The 17971-nt window shown below is 42.5% G+C and overlaps 1 protein-coding gene across 1 annotated transcript; it reads right to left on the minus strand.

Moving 5' to 3' along the window:
• Positions 1 to 1159: 1159 nt before the first annotated feature.
• Positions 1160 to 16060, minus strand: HSP90B1 (heat shock protein 90 beta family member 1; the record flags this gene model as incomplete). Its single annotated transcript, XM_082253562.1, has 18 exons — positions 15901 to 16060; positions 12887 to 12989; positions 12425 to 12566; positions 12223 to 12339; positions 9518 to 9849; positions 8894 to 9005; positions 7882 to 8004; positions 7592 to 7708; positions 6388 to 6525; positions 6207 to 6284; positions 5958 to 6023; positions 5018 to 5287; positions 4684 to 4929; positions 4178 to 4314; positions 3933 to 4011; positions 3252 to 3407; positions 2532 to 2666; positions 1160 to 1189 (listed from the first exon to the last, which is right to left on the minus strand). The coding sequence occupies exons 1-18, from the start codon at positions 15947 to 15949 to the stop codon at positions 1160 to 1162; spliced, it is 2430 nt and encodes an 809-aa protein (XP_082109688.1). The 5' UTR covers positions 15950 to 16060.
• Between the last annotated feature and the right edge of the window lie 1911 nt (positions 16061 to 17971).

A 17971-nucleotide genomic window follows, 5' to 3' on the forward strand; every position in this document is an offset into this window, starting at 1 on the left:
TCAGTCCGGATTGTCTGACAAGGATAACCCTCAAACGCATTCTGTGTTGACCCAAAACAAGTATGTTTAGTCCATTAGCTGAACTTCAGTGGCCGAAGACTGGATATGGATCTGTTTACAAAAAACTTTTACTGGCTGCTTTTTGGCCTCAAAACATATCCAAGTCTTCAGCTGTTCCAGGTCAACACAAAATTCATCAGTCAGATGGAGTCAGGGTGTTATCTACAGAAACCGCACCGACAGTACCCATACTTCTCGCACTGAAAGATGGGCATGCTGAGCTGCTGGAATACTTCCCAAATGCAGATGGCCACATAGATTATCTCACACATACAAACGATATCCCCACCCACACATGGTGGGTATGGGAATCATTCCTACTGTCTTTGTATTCTGACAGCAGGACGCTGCCATCAGAAAATACTGATCAGCGCTGCAGCCCATTTGTTGCATGAGCTGATCAATTGCTGGTTTTCCAGCAGGACCGTTTTGTCAGATGCCAGTCTAACCACTGGCTTCTGTTGCACAAAGGGGGGCTATGCATGGATCCAATTTCCATCCATGTATGGCCAGCTTTAGAGATGGTAATCAGATAATGAAACACAACTTGTTCAATAACAAAGTCACCACAACTTTATTGTTGAAAGGAGTTTGCTGTGGACATTGACTGTAAAATTGTGACAATAACTGGAAGTGTTACAAGATGAACCAGCTGCTTTTAGTCAGGGCTTTTTCTCCAAGGAGAACAACCATTATACTTGACATTTCACATTCAAATCCAGTTCTGCTCTGTAGTGCTAGGCTATAGATCAGTCAGCTTGGTGGGAGATGGTCCACCTAGATGAACAAGATACCCAGTCCTTTTCTGGTTTGTGCAGGTTAATTCCAAATTCCTTCAACATCTGATTGAGGTTTCAGCTTGCAATGCTTTTGACACAATCTCTTGGATGGCATTGCCGTGTTACATCTGGACAGTGAATCCGGTGTGACTTTTCAGAACGCTTGTGTTCACAGGAAAAAGGATTTTACAACCATAAATAGTACAAATTTACATTCATGAGGAATGTTTTTTTTCTTAAAAAATAAACAAACAAAAACTAAAAAACCCTCCCCAACACTGAAAAAGCCCACCCCCCACTAGTTGGTTGCAAGATGGCATTTAGAATTCATCTTTTATATGTGTGGATTCCTGAAAGAAAAAAAAAAAAAGAAAAAAAAGTTACATTCAAGAATCAAAACAGTATAAAAAAAGGTTATCTACAACAAAGCAAAACCAGCTTTCCGGCCACCTTAATCCAAACAGTCATATGGAAAGTATACCTTCCTTTAGAATAAAAGATGCTACCAACGTCATTCTGAAAAGGTTACCTGGCCATTATTCTGACCCTCAAAATTCATCAGTGAGCAAATTTCATATGAAGAGTCCAGTCTAGTACATACTTTTAGTATGGCATCCAAGCATTTAGTATTAGCAATTAGACCATAGTGGTTTAAATACCTAAAGCCTCCCTTCAAATCTAGGCAAAAGATAAAGGCCCGACAGCCCATACAGATTAAAGCGGTAATCATCTTCACATTACTGGAACATTTTCTCAATTGATAAAACTTTGAATAATGCACCAGTGGAAGAATGCGCACATCAATACATTATATATTTCTGCAATACAAAAAACCTTTCCCCAGGTTTAAACCTTTAAAGTACCACTAAAAACATACATCGAACTAAAAAGGTGTGTTTAAAGGTCACTAAAAGCAACAAGTTTTTTGGTTTTGGATAGCATGGAATTAGAACACCGGTCTTGTTTTTATTGCTGTGTCCCCATTAGGGAGATTCAGTCTGTCTTGCATTTTCATTGAAAATTAAAAGAAAATCTGAAATTTCGGGTTGACATCAGAACAGAAGGGGAAACTGGGATACTGGCTGAGCGGCTGCTGAACCACATAGGTTGTTCTGAAAGCAGACCGCCGGTTCTAGAACAAACCACACACAAAAACACACCATACCAGGACGATGCCTCTAGTTGCAGGCATAGCCTCAATACAGCCACTTCAAGCAGACATACAGGCAAGTTGGTTCGCGGGAAGTGGTTAAAGAGGGTTTGAAGTCTTCATGAGCTAGAGCAGTGATGGCGAACCTTAGTAGCACCCTGATGTTTTGGAACTACATTTCCCATGATTCTCAACTACACTGCAGAGTGCGTGATCATGGGAAATTGAGAACCTTGGTCCCCCAGATGATTTGGAACTACATCACTGGGCTAGAGTATCTGGTATGTGCAAGCTTCCCCCCCCCCCCACCTTTAATAATAAAAAAAAAAAAAAAAAAAACACACACCAAGCAATAATATGTTAAAGTGTTCTCTCCATAGGGGGTGGTGTATGTATAAAAAGGTTTTGCACTCCCTGCTGCCATGCAAGAGTGGTGTAAACTATTACATAGCATGGACAAGCTGATAACTGAAAACGACATTCAAAGGAAAAGCGATTACCAGTGAAAAGTTGTGACATTGGTACAATCCAAAGACACAAACCTGTTTATCTGTCTGTTCTTCTGTTTTTGACGTTTCGTCTTTTTCTTCTGCATCAACCTCTTCAACGTCGTCATCTGAATCTTCCTGCTCCGCTTCATCTGCTGCTGGCTCTTCCTCCTCTGGCTCATCTTCAACCTGTAACCAACGTATTATTGAGAATTAACAATGCACTAAATGTGAATGCAGTTCATTTTATAACTTTGCTCTGTCATGCTGAATCAAAGTTCAACATACTTGATTAATCTATCAACTACAGTAAACCCCCGCTCCCATCGCGGTTCAGTTTTTGCTGTCCCGGTATATTGCGGTTTTGTAATGTTATTTTACTATATAAATCATTAAAAATGAAATTTGTGTTTTCCATAGCTTTTGCTCTGTCTCTCAGTATAGTTTGTGTTTAAATGAGTTTCTATTGTTTTAAAAGTGTGTTTAAAGACCTTAAAATGCTTCTACACGTACAGTGACCGTAAAAAAAAAAAAAACATGCCTACAATGCATTTTAATAGGGTTTTTCTATTTCGCGGATTTTCACTTTTCGCAGCTGGGTCCGGAACGTAACCCCCGCAATGGAGGGGGGGTTTACTGTATAGGGATATCCCAATATATTTGTCAACACAACATTGCCATTTACAAAAGGATTGCATACAATATCCCAATATATTGCTGTAAACCTAGCACACAGGTGGTAGGGAGAGTAAAATGCAAAGATTCAGTCTTTACCTTGGCATCAAGGTCGATACTTAAGCTTAGTCGCAGCATCCTTTCTATTCTTTCACTGTAGCTCTTTGTATCTGGCAACTGATATCCTGACCGCAACGTGGCAGTCTCAAGAAGTACAACTGCGAGGTCTGATACAGTCTGGTCATCTTCATTTTCCTGTTCATAAAATGAAAATGTAATTTTACATTTTTCTTACAGAGTAACCCAACAACCTCTTTATGGCAGAATGTGACCACTGTAGTTTGTGCAATTTTGAAAAAAAAAAAAAAAAAAAAAAAAAAATCAGACCACACACCCTGTAGCCATAATGTGACACACCTCCCCCGGTTTCTCTATGCCAACTGCCTAGCCATACTTCCTCTTTAGGTTTCACTACACGGATGCATTGTTTTGATAACATGGTGAGGGTTGCCCTCCATCAAAAAAAATCTGGCTGATACACACGCTAGGACCGGTGGCCTCACCAACCATGAGTGAGGTCAGGCTCTTTACTAAGAACTCTGGTTAATAACTGCACACAACCATACCAAGATGCTGAAATTGGGCAATAGCAAATTTAGGGGCACCCAGAGGTGGCTGAGATAGATCTCAATCTATATCCATTTTATATTGCGTTTGTTTATTTTGTCCCAAGTTTGCAAACTCAGATGGATCAGGAAGACTTTATAAACTTCAACTCACCTGTACTCTCCGCAACATTTCCTTTATCAAAGGATGTCTTGGGTTAATCTCAAGGGTCTTTTTTTGGCTGGAGTAGTAACTAAAAAGGAAAAAAAAAAAAGTTAATAAAATCCAAATGCAAAGTCACAGAAGCTGAAGGACCTAAAATTGATGAGACAATGCCTAAAGCCGATTAAAAAGACTTATCTAGTTTGAAAGCACTGTTTTATTAAGTAGCTCAGCAAATTTCTAAAAATACATCTTACCTTGTGGAAATATCTTTTCCAGTCTGGTAGGCCTGCGCTTTCATAATCCTTTCCATATTGCCAGACCACCCATACTGGCTAGCCACAAGTGCACATGGGGACTGTGTCAAACGTTGGGATAGGACAGCTTTTTCAATCTAGAAAAGATACAAGTGGTATAATAAGTCATACGGCAAAAAATAAAATACTCACAATTACTCCTCATTCACATTGAATGTGGATTTGAAATTGTGAGACTTGAAATTGCACAATTTCAAAGATGCATGTCTGTGTGACTTGGCTGACATCTGTGACTTCATGCATAGATGTATGAGCAAGTCGCACCTGAATTTGCCAGAAATAGGGCAGGAACTACTTTTTCAAATTGTTGGCAGCACCTCAAAGTTGGCATTGCACCATTTTGAACAGTTCCATTGCTGGCAATAGGGTGCGACTTGTCATGATATTTGACAAATCACACTGGTGTGAACAGGGGCTTAAGGTAGAGTGAAGGTCTATAAATATACCTGGTCTTTCAGGGATTTATCCTTCAGCCAGGAAAGCAGTGGATCAAATTCCTTCTCCAGAGCCTCACGTGCTTCCTTTGCCTTCTCACTTTCATCAAACTTCAACCCTTCTTTGGCAACATTCTGGAATCTCTTGCCATCAAACTCTGGCAAGGCCTGTATGCAGTACTCGTCTACAGGTTCAATCAAGAAGATAACTTCATAGCCTTTCTTCAACAAACGTTCAACAAATGGGGAAGATTCCACCTGAGGGAGCAAGACCAAAGTATGAGCTTATGCATGCAGGTTTTTCTTCTAAACACCAAGAAAAATATAAAGCAGCTGTAGAGCTCACCTCTTTCCTGCTTGCCCCAGCCATGAAATAGATTTTATCCTGCTTGTCCTTCATTCTTTCAACATACTGCTCCAGACTTGCGAGCTCTGTCTTGTGGTTGGAAGACTGGAATCGGAGAAGCTTGGCTAAACGGGTACGGTTAGAGTGGTCTTCAATCACACCAAGTTTGACATTTGTGCCAAACTCCTTCCAGAATTTCTCATTATATTTGTCTTCTGCAATTTTCTTAATCATGTCTAAAGTTTTGCGTACCAGCTTCTTTCTTATAACCTAAGAGAAAAAAAAGTGCCAACATGTAACAAAAGCTATACATTACCTCCAGTCCATGTATTCCCCTCTAATACATCTTACAGTGCATGTCCTCTAATATATCTTACACCCTTGCAGAACACTCGTGAAATCGCTCTGCTCTTAAAAAACGTTTCCTCGTTTTTATATCAGTCAAAGCTGTCAGACACATACCCAAAGAATCTGTCCAAATAACAGGGCTTAAAGACTGCCTAAAAAGGTAGGAAGAATTTCCCCCATGTGACATGGCTACCGGCATCTTTAGGAGGTAGAGAAATCTGTATATTCCATTTTAAAAAAATAGAATGTAGAGAAATCTGTATATTCCATTTTAAAAAAATAGAATGGGCAATTGTGATCTAATATTAGTTTAGCATCTGCCAAGGAAGGATTTGGTTTAGGGCTTGTATAGATTTACAAAAGGAGTGTGCCTCCACCTTGCAATATATCAGATCACTGAGTTTCTTTACAGGTGCATAGAATGTGCAGCTGACTCCGAGCTGTATCAAGCCAATTTTGCATTCCCATTTAGGTGTATGGAAAGTAAGCAGCCCTAAAGTCAACAAAAGCCTCAGCATACAATCTTACAAATTAAGCCAACTGAAAAAATGTTTAGTATGAGCCAACAATGCTTCATAAAAAACCTACATACCTTTAACAGTTTATGCTGCTGTAGGGTTTCTCTAGACACATTAAGAGGCAAGTCATCTGAATCAACCTAGAATGTTCCAGAAATAAAGAGAAAAAAACTTCAAGATGAAGGTTCACCGAACTAAAAAAAAAAAAAAAAAAAAAAAAAAAAAAAAAAAAAAAGGGAAAAGAAATCCCCCAATTAAGCCAACTTCCAAAAAAAAAAAAAAAAAAAAAAAAAACCCACACAACACACCCCATACAAACTTACCACTCCCTTTACGAAGTTCAAGTATTTGGGCATCATGTCATGGAAGTCATCGGTAATGAAAACTCTGCGGACAAAGAGCTGTTAAGACAGACAACACCATTAGCGGGTGATCGAAATGCAGTCATGATTTTACATGTCAATAGTAACACTGCATATCTATGTCAATAGTAACACTGCATACTTTGATAAAATCACTCTTCTTGGAGCCATATTCATCAAACAGACCACGAGGAGCTGTGGAAGGCACAAACAAGATGGATTTGAAGGTAACCTCTCCTTCAGCGGTGAAGTGGATGTGAGCCAATGGATCATCACTTTCCTGAAAGACATTTCACATTATTGAATACAAGTGTGCTTGGCTAGCTGTTCTAAGCCACCATGGGTCATAAGATGGTAATAGACAATGTGATTGGTTACTTGGTGGTTCGTGTACTAAATCAGATGTCACTTTATTTAAAAGGAGTAAAACCCATAACAGATAACCAAATTAGTCAGTGTTGGCTAATGTAAATGAAAACCTGAAACACCTTAACAGTGGCGTAACAATAGGGGGGGCGGTCCGCCCCGGGTGCCACACATTAGGGGGGTGTCAGGGAAGATCAGGGTGACACCCAGGGCTGGCCGCCAGACTGCTTCCGCAACGGAGGAGGAACCGTTTAAAGCAGAGAGGATGTGAGAGAGACTCACTGTCACTCCCGAGCCCTGAATACACAGCGATCAGCGGGCGCTGCCGGAGTTAATTGTGCTGGTTAATGAGAATGCGATTGGTTGCTAGGACCGCCTATCAACCAATCACCTGCTCATTAACTAGCACAGTAACTTCTGCAGTTCCCGCCGAGGCGCCGACCGCTGTGTATTCAGGGCTCGGGAGTGACAGTGAGTCTCTCTCCCATCCTCTGCTTTAAACCGTTCCTCCTCCTCCGCTCTCCTCCTAAAAAGGTAGGGGGGTTGTATTGTAAAGGGGTTATTTTGAGGGGGGGGCTTTGCATTGTAAAGGGGTTATATTGGGGGGCTGTGTAATGTAAAGGGTTGTATGGGGGATGGGGCTGTGTAATGTAATGGGTTCTATTGGGGGGCTGTGTAATGTAAAGGGGTCCAGGGGTAAGGGGGCTGTGTAATGTAAAAGGGGGTCTCCATTTTACACATGACACGTCAATGGGCAGTTCATCGCCGGGGGGGGGGGTGCCAGATATAGGATCCGCCCCAGGTGCCAAATGCTCTAGGTACGCCCCTGCACCTTAACATTTTAGAGTGTAACCTACATTTACAAAATAACCTTTAAATACATTTAAAATGGTCAGAAATGTCAGCTAATTGTGTGACTAACGGCCTAATAAATGTTAGTAAGAAATGCAGAACGTCTGAAAAGTACAAGACAAAATTACCTTTGAGAAAGATTTGTAAAAGGCTGTGTATTCATCCTCTTCTACCTCCTTAGATGGTCTCTGCCAGATAGGCTTAATGTCATTCATAAGCTCCCAGTCCCAAATAGTCTTTTCAACCTGTGTTATGGAAAAATTAAATGCAAGTTTATTTTTTTGAAGCAGAAAATGCAGAAGATTTCCAATTTTCACCGAAGCACTTTTTTTATTTTAATGCCATTACACGCAATAGGTGGTAGCACGTTTTGGAAGAGATATCCCCTTACCCACGTATTTACATTGCTCAAACTCACCTTCTTGGTCTTTGGTTTCTTCTCTTCCTGCTCCTCCTCCACGGCAGCTTCCTCATCAGCATCCTCATCCTTTTCCTCCTCTTTAGCTTCCTCTTCATCAATGGGCTCTTCTACAGTCTCAGTCTAAAAAGAAATACAACAGGTAGGTTTCCACATGTCAGGTACTTGCAGTATATAAACGCCATCAATTTACACAGCACTTTCCATATGCATTATAAAATTTCACATCAGTCCCTGCCCTCAAGGAGTCTACAATCTAAGGTCCAACTCATGTTCATACATACACATACTAGGGCCAATTTTAGACCAAACCCACTTAACCTACCAGCATGTCTTTGGAGTGTGGGAGGAAACTGGAGAACCCAGAAGGAAACCCACACAGGCAAAGGGAAAACATGCAAACTCTGGACAGGTAATGTGGTGGTTGGGATTTGACCCAATGACCCTAGTGCTGCTAGACAGAAGTGCTAACCACTTAGCCACCTTGCGCACATTACATGCTAAACCTCATAAAATAAAACCTGTAAGGCAATAAAGTCTCGGATCTACTTCACCCACCCCAATTGCCAACCAAACCCCAAGGGGTGCATTGCAGTGAGGCAGATGAAATGTTATATATGCTCCAGCCATACCCAGAGGTATCAGGAGTTTTAGATTGCCATGGCAAAGTCAAAGAGTAAATAAGGTGGACTGGGCTTGTTTGCTATAGAGGCTCTTGTACACAAGTGCCGAAAAACGCCACACTTAAAACATTCAGGTTTTTTTTATTTTTTACTGGTCTGTTTGCAGTCCTTTTCATAGGTATGCACACAAGTGCATAGATCAGTAAACCAATGCTGTGTTTAAAGGGGGGGGGGGGGGCACATACATGTGCACATTAAACAGATAGGATTTGCATTTTTTTTGGGCAGAAACCTACTAGGAGGGTGAAGTATTCATACATCAGTAACATGTGCAGGGATTAAAAAGTCTAAGTTTCTGACAAGCATACAAATTTAGGAATCATGCTTACCTTGCTACTCCAAACATAAATAGGGAAGTTGATAAACTGAGAATATTTCCGGACCAGGTTCTTAATGGTTTCCAATTCCAGATAATCAGTTGCCTCTTCTTTCAAAACCAAGCTGTAAAAGCAAAAGCAATTTATTGCAATAAATGTTGTATCGGTCATACCATATCAAGATTTCACAGGGCTGATTTCTCATGAAAACGCTAGATGCCAGGCTGTCATTGCAACCCTCTTTCTTCAATACTTTGAATGAGTCACTAACCTGAAACAAGTACGCCACTTACACCTAATGAGCTGTAATTGAGGGGACTGCAAACTAATCCTTAGATCTCTCAGTAACTGCAGCCCAGCAATGAGCTACTTAAAAAGGGGAGCACAGGGATGGTCATCTCAATTACAGACTGGTCATACGTTACAGGCTGGGTAGGACAAATGACCAAGGCGGCAGAACTTAAAAAGTAGCCAGTTTCCCAATTTATGCATCAGTGCTTGTAAAGTGTGTTGTGTTAACACATGTGCTACTGCAATGCATGTCAGCCCTCTGAACTAAAAGGGCAAGCATGCTTGGTCTTAAAATGCACTGGTCAAAATCCAGCCTGCATTACACAGCATCCAAGGTCCACTTACGTTATTGTTGTTCCTCTTCCCAATGTGTCACCCCGGGGATCTTCAGTCACAAAGAATTCATTGGAATCAGATTCCCAGATGTGCTGTGTGCCATTGTTGTGTTTTGAGGTCACAATTACACGATCAGCAACAAGGAAGGCAGAATAGAAGCCAACACCAAACTGTCCAATCAGTTCCGAGGTAGACTGGTCAGAATCCTGGGCTTCTGTAAGCTTGTTCAAAAATTCACTTGTGCCAGATTTAGCAATCGTTCCCAAATTCTTCACTAGCTCCTCCTTTGTCATGCCAATGCCAGTGTCTGTTATATGCAGCATGTTCTTCTCTTTATCACACTAGAAGACAACATTTTAGCACATGAGAATACAAAAACCAAGAAAATGGCACTTCAAAATGGAAGTAGAAAAACTATCTGCCCAAGAAGTTGCTATCTTACTCCCCTATTTAAGTCTCCAGTAACCAGTAATGTACAAGTGACCAACTCGGGCAGCCATTTGAGCGATTAAAAGACCGACGAAGAGCTGACATTCATGCTGGCAAATGACTTTTTTCCCCACCAGAGGCATGCCTTTGAAACGTAGCAAACTAGGGCTACAAGGATACCAAGCACGAGTACTCGTGCAAATGCTCCGATACCTAAAACAGATACATTGTGGTGGGATTTGAGCCCATAAGAAAAAAAAAAAAAAACAAAATCAATTAGGCTCCTTTCACACGGCCGCTCCGTGTGAAAGGTCCGCTGCGGGCCTTTTTTTTTTCTCCACGGAGCGGATGACATTTCTGTCATCCGCTCCGTGTGCCCGCATATCATCCCATCCGTTTGCAGGTGATATGCGGACATAAAGTATATGGCACTGCGGATGTCAGCGGATGACACCGCTGACATCCGATTTTCCTTCCTTTCCGTTTTTTACACGGAAGGAAAAATGGGGTTCTGTTCCATTCGTAAAAACGGAACAGAACTGACAGGAGGAAAATCGGGTGTCAGCGGATGGTATTCCGCTGACACCCGCAGTGCCATTCACTTACATTATGTCCGCAAACGGATTGGATGATTTGCAGACACACGGAGCGGCCGTGTGAAAGGACCCATAGGCTCAAATCGCACAGCAACGTATCACATGAGATGTGAACAGGAAGGCGGTGTGATTCTTGTCCGAATCATATGCAGTGTCACACTGCTCCTGTGTAAACCCAGGCTGGTCAAAGCGACTTCAATCAGGGTTCACACAGGAGCAGTGTGGGAATTTGCATGCAATTCAGACAGAAATCACACATCATTCCTATTAAAATCACATGCGATTCTCTGCAGTGCGATCTGAGCCCATTCATTTTGCATGGGCTCAAACCGCACAGCAAAGGTATGGATAATTGGTACTGGTGAGTACTTGAGCATAAGTATCGGTACTTGTACATGCCGATAAAAAACATGGTTATTTTTTTCTGTAAGGAGCCTGCAGAGCATTGCATCCATGATCAGAGGATTGCACATGCAAACTCAGGCCCCTGCAGACTCTCAGCATAGCTGTCTGTTCATACCAGCTGGGAGCTAAAAGTTACCCGGGAGCAGAAAGATCAATGAACTAAGGACGATCACCAGCTTTCTCGTAGTTTGAGCGCAACAAGCAGTCAGCTGCAGACCAAAGAACAAGTTCCCCTAGAGTGTGGGACTTTAAATGGCAATGACCAGGACTGAGCAGTGAATGTATTTAAATAAGTTTAATATACAAGAATAACTTTTCAAAAATACAGATGAATAAACACTTCAAAATGAGTGGCCATAGGTTGCATCTCTAGGACTGGAGGTGGCTGAGACTTCCAATGGAGACCAGGTCCGCATTGGAAGTCTCAGCCACCTCCAGTCCTAGAGACGCAACTTATGGCCACTCATTTTAAAGTGTTTATTCATCTGTCTTTTTGAAAATTTATTCTTGTATATTTGTTAAACTTAAATACATTCACTACTCAAGTCCTGGTCATTGCCATTTAAAGTCCCACACTCTAGGGGAACTTGTTATTTGGTCTATTACTATGGGATGCTGGCAATTTCCAGGGTAGCCACTGGATCCAAATTCATTCTCTCCAGCAATCAGCTGCAGTGGCTGACAGTCTATCATTCATTCACAGGAAACTGAATGAATGATGCAGCTGCACGGGTAGAGCCCCGCACAACTATGCGGTTTTCAAATTGGGACACTGGGTGCAGGCAGAGTTTACCGCCCCCTGTCATGGGGAGGAAGCTGCAGATGCTGGAACATGCAACATGTTCCAAAAGGTAAACTTCGCCTTTAAGGCAATCTGTTTAATTTACTCAAAGAGGCGAGGCAGATCCCACCTAGAAAACCCTAAACAGACGCCATCACTCTAAACTCCACTATCCTACAGCCCAGAAAGCAGCCATCTTAGCTTCTTTTATATCTGCAGTTATAGTGCTGCATGCGTGATAAGTTATGACACCAGCCATTTGATTTCAAGCAACTGGCCGTTTTCATTTACAGCATGTCTTGAGTATTTTTTTTTTTTTTTTTAAACTTAAGTTAATGGGTTTAGTTCCACTTGTTCTTGTGGAGATCAAGTTGCCATATACTGCCAATTACTAAGTTTAACCAAAAAGAGAATGCCACATTGGAAAAAAAAGAAACCCGATGTAGTTTATGAATGTCTGTATAGGGCATAAACACACCAGTTGATCATAATCAGAGCCATACCTTAATCTTAATAGTAAGTTCTTCATTAGCAGCAAGTGCAGCATCATCAGTCAAAGAAATTAACCGGATCTTGTCAAGGGCATCAGAGGCATTGGAAATCAGTTCTCGAAGGAAGATCTGCAAGCAGTGAACATAGTTTAACAGATGTACCATAACGGTGACATTATGAAGATTAGCATCTCAAGTTTAGAAAGTAGATTACCTCTTTGTTTTTGTAGAGGGAGTTGATAATCAGTTTCATCATTCTATTAACTTCAGCTTGGAATGCAAACTTTTCAGATTTCTCCCGGATTTCCTTAATTTGAGCAGCATTAAGTCCATCTAGCTGAATGGCTTCCTCTTCCCTATGAAAGCAACAAAGTGGTAACAAATATTATTCCTTGATAAATCTGCACACTTATTTTGTAATTAAGATAAGAGGGAATGTAACATGTATTGGGGGATGTATTAGACATCTTGCCTTCTTTAACAAACATTCCCACGGCATACTTTTGTCAACTGCAGGTTTAGTGTACGCATTTAGGAATGTATAACACATTAAACAGAAGTCCCCTTTGTATTCTGCTCCAGCATGAAAGACAGTCTATAGCTGACTGCATTCAGTTCCGGTTTACAATTTCAAAGGATAAAAATCATGAAAACCTAGCATGTAGTGAAGACTTACCTGTTTACAACTTCATCATCCGTTCTTGAGCCTTCCCGGCTTTTTCCAAGGTCATCTTCTACCGTTCCATCAATGTCTACTTCATCTTCTGCTCTCACAGAGACTGTAAAGAATGTTAATAGTTTAGTTAACACTTGGAGGAAAACGCAATGCTTCAATACAGTAATCCCCCGCTACATCGCGGTTCAGTTTTTGCAGTCCCGGTAATTCGCGGTTTTTTTTGTAATGTTATTTTACTATATAAATCATTAAAAATGAAATATTTGTGTTTTCCATAGCTCTTGCTGTGTCTTAGTATCTTTTATGTGTTTAAATGAGTTTCTATTGTTTTAAAAGTGTGTTTAAAGACCATAAAATGCTTTTACACGTACAGTGACAGTAAAAAAACATGCCTACAATGCATTTTAATAGGGTTTTTCTATTTCGCGGAATTTCACTTTTCGCGGCTGGGTCCGGAACGTAACCCCCGCAATGGAGGGGGGTTTACTGTAATGGCCTAAACAAATAACTGGTAAACACTTTTTATACATGCATGTGCTAGAAAAAAAATAAAATCTGTATCATGTTCCGGTGGCAGGCAGGCCTGTCTCTGAATGCCTAGTTATTGGTCATGGTCTCAACCCAAGTATCTTGGAAGGTGGATGCTGATCCCTAATCATTTACTTAGGGAGCCAGGATTTTCTGATGCAGAATTGATTGCTTTCAGCATAAACATTTCAGCCCATGAGCAAGCAAGAGTTTTAGAATGTAGGTAAAGATTTTTGGTAATGTGCTGCTTTTGGGGGGGTGACAAGTTGGCTAAAATGGAACCAGATTTGGGGGGGGGGGTTAATGAAATTGTATTTCCACCTATAATTGTAGACAAACTTCCAGTGCAATACTGTAAATAACTGCTGCCTTCAGACTGAATAGATCATTCGGATTTGTTAAACAGCCCATTTACAGGCCATGTATGATGCACTGCCCAAGGCTACACTATTTCTGCAGTTTCTTGCTTCAATCACTGTCTCCCAGTGCAAATATTTGACAATCTCCCATTTGGTGTTCAACTTGGAAAAGTTACACATTAACACTTGTTACTTAGGTTATACTACAGATCCACTCATGATTCATTCCCTGATGGCTGGCAATGAGCAGCATTAAGAATACCATGAGAAACATTTTCTATAACCCTGGCCCTTTTATAGAATTACCACCCGCAGGTAATACTGTAACACATTCAGATACATACCGACTTTAGGTGGCAGTTGGAAAATACAAGCTAGATTTGACTAAAGGAATGAAAGATCATTGCACAAACATTTGCATCAGGTGAATGTGCATGTTCTGCCCTATGGAGGACACCAGCACTGCACAATGGTAATCAGCCAGGAAAACTTTTGGTCACACTAGGCAAACCTGCTCTAGTATATAAAAGCCACAACTTGTTTTAGATCTTGTAGGGAAAAGTTAGAACCCTTTGAGTCTTTTCTGTCCTGTCTCAAAAGGCACAGCAAGAAGTAAGAAAACACTCTAAAGACAAAAGATAGTTGTCACCCGAGTAATTATCCCCATTAAAAAGATTCCTGTGAAACCTCAATCTCTGGTGCCCAGCCTGTGGCTCTTTGGTATATTATGTGCAGCCCTTGAACTTAAGCAGTCTGTAGTTGGAACACTGATCAGAGTAAAAGCATTGAGCTCTACAAGCCTCATGTAACATGTTCCCAGTCTCGTATTGTCTTCTGCAGCATATTTCCAGCCAACAATGTATCCTGTCCACACTCACTGACCTCATCTCTTCAGGTCTGCAGTTTGACAGTCCGCTCTATTACTTATAGTGCACATAATGCGTGGCCCTTTGGTGATGTCAGGGGTTGCATTTGAGCCCCCCACTCATATGTTGACAACCACTGCTCTAAATTTAATAAAAATTTCCTGGCCTTTTTATCTCAGTGACATAAAAAGGGCAACTGAATCACAACACCACCTACTGAAGCCTCAATAGAGGCAATGAAGGAAAACTGACATATTAGGCCCTGTTCACACTGGCATGCCGTGCCAAAATGCACCATCCCAGCATGGCAAAAACACATGAATAATAGTCCTTTAAAAACTGCTCACATCTGTACATTGCGGTTTTGAAAAGCCATGCTTGCTGCAACTTAAGGCCCCATTTACATCTTGCAATTTGGGAATGCAGGCAAAATTGCTGCAATTCTGTCCGCAATCCCAAATCGCACAGCAATCACTACACAATGTATATTTGTGTGCCCATATCCTTTCATGGCACCCCAATCACTGCAGAACTGAATCACATTTGGGGTGTTAAGGGATAATGGCACCCCCAATCACTGCAGAACTGAATCACATTCGTGATGCAATTCTGCTGCATGACAAATCACAGCTTTCAAATCACATAAAGCTTGTCTCCCAAAAAGAAACTTCATTTCAGGCTAAAGCAAACAGGGAAGCCCATTCAAGTGAAAGGGCTGACCCTATGAAACATGCATAACACTCCACAATATAGTGAATAGGGCTTTAGTGTCTAACTTGAAAAGCAAACATACAGGCTGTTCTTGTCAATGGCAACATCAAAAATCAGCAAACTTTACAGTCACATGTCCATTTTTCCCCCCAGAAATAAAAATACCTGTACAACCCAATCAATCTCCCAATCACATAACAGATGAGGAGGAAGTTGTGCTTTTCATACAAAGCTTACATGCTGTACATAATGCAGTAACCCTTAGCAACCAGATGGAGTCCAGCCAATCAGACAGTTGCTATGGGTGAGTGAACTTTGCCATGGCGGCCATTGCTACTACTGGACTCGTTAGTTAGGAGCAAAGGTCCCCCCTAATCCATCATCTTATACTAGAAGGAATAGGAGACATAGGGGTGAGCTCCAGAGAACCCGCTCCCTCCCCTCGCCTATTGAAGGATGCCAGTCAGGAAGCTTCTAGAAAACAGGGAAGGAAAGATGAAGGTATATAGTAGGGGTCCCCCAGCTGCTTCCCCCTCCCCCGGGCACTCACCAAAAGCTAGCAGCACGAAGCACAGGCCAATAGCCCACAACTTCCTCATGGTGACTGCACGCTGCAACCCCTCCGGTCTCCACGTTCCTCGTTCGCCACAGAAAACTGCAACCGTGCGCCGCCTCCTAGGCTTTAATATCTGCCCCTGACAGGCACCGGGCGGACACCGAGCGCCCGCCAATAGTAGCCAACCACGCAAACCAAGCCACCAATCGGTGTCCTCCTCGCGGCCTACGTTCCTGTCAGCGTTGCCCAATAGTTGTCTTCCATGTACGGCGTACAAGGCTAGGAGCGTGTCCCGCGCTGATTGGCTGTTGCGCGCCGGGCTCTCTGCAGGTCGTGCAAATGAGCTACTTTTAGTGGTTGCTGTCACAGTTTATTGAACTCACAAGAAGGGGAGAACAGTCGGGGAGGGGAGATCTCGGGGAAAGTGCCTGACTTTGCCCACAAAGAAACCAAGGGTCAATCACTTTTACTTCCGGGGTGCTTCCCGGCATGTTTACCCTAGTTACTCAGTAGGGATGCCACTTCATCCATTTAAACCAGGGCACATATTAATGACACAGATCCTGTGGCTGATTAGGGTGGTAATTAAACTCATTTGGTGCCTTATGTGCATTATATTAGCCTTAGAACCTAATTAATAGTGTGTTATTAATATGTGTCCTGGAATAAAGGGATGAAGTGGCAACCCTAGTTACCCAGGCTGGTGTTGCTGTGGGAGCTTGGAGAAGATGTGGTCATTTCTGGTAATCTCACTGCTGTCAGGAAATCAGCAATGATAATCTGTGTGTCTACTGTGCTACTGGATTTAGAATGTGACCTTGACACTGCTGATCACTTATGCCCAGGGTTTTTTTTCTCAGAGAATAGGTGCAGGAACTCCCCTTTCTAAGTTACTTTGTGTCTCCGCCCCCTACCCACTTTCGAGCACTAACCCTTGGTTCCACCTCTGAGCACCGACACTTGGATCCACCCCCTACCCAGCTTCCAGTACAGCCCCTTTTAGAGAATATAGAGCCAAGTATAATTTTGTAGTGGAATTTATGGGATTTGGTTATGATAACAAGAAAAGCAATACAATTGATCCCCCACAGCCAACAGCAATATACCCCCCCCCCCAGCAGCAATAGACCCCCAGCAGCAGCAAAAGATCTCCCAGCAGCCAGCATCAATAGACTCTCTAGCAGCCAGCAACAGGAAACCCCCTCCCCAAACAGTAGATCCCTTCCAGCAACAATAAACCCACAGTATCAAAAGATCCTCCACCAGCAACAATAGATTGCCATCCAAAAATAGATCCCCTCCAGCATCAATAGATCCAGCATCGGTAGACCCTCCAGCACCCCTTGCCATGGCAAACATTCAGTGCTTGAGGTCCCGGAACTGCGTTCCCCCGCAATCCCGCTGAAAAAAAGCCCCGCTTATGCCCCATTTCCACTGAGCGGTACGGTACACAATTTATGCCGTTTCCATTGTCAAAAGTTGTAAATGGTACCACTTTTTTGGTACCCTTTTGTTGGGGTACCAAGCACATTAGTACCGTACCAACAGGGTGGAGTAATACTGTTGAGGTACTGTTGAGCTTAGGTACTGTTGGCTGCAGTGGCGGCTGGTGCTCAAAATTTTTTTGGGGGGGGGGGGGGGGCGCAAAAAGAAAAATGTAATAGGTATTGCTTCGCGGCAAAAAACGCGGTAAAAAAATTGCATGACTTTGAGGTCATGGTATAGGCATGGCACATGTGATGGTATAGGCATGGCACAGGTGATGGCACAGGTGATGGCATAGGCATGGCACAGGTGATGGCATAGGCATGGCACAGGCATGGTACAGGTGATGGCATAGGCATGGCACAGGTGATGGCATAGGCATGGCACAGGTGATGGCATAGGCATGGCACAGGTGATGGCACAGGTGATGGTACAGGCATGGCACAGGTGAGGGCACAGGTCGGCTTCAATCACTTACCTTCTGACGGCGGCGGGATTCCGGGAACCGAGACGAGCAGCGCCGTGGATGTCCTCCTCTTCAGTCTTCTGTCTTCCGGTCTGGGCGGCGGTAAGGAGATCG

Source organism: Pelophylax lessonae (assembly GCF_965119305.1).
Source record: "Pelophylax lessonae genome assembly, chromosome: 4".
Taxonomy (NCBI): domain Eukaryota; kingdom Metazoa; phylum Chordata; class Amphibia; order Anura; family Ranidae; genus Pelophylax; species Pelophylax lessonae.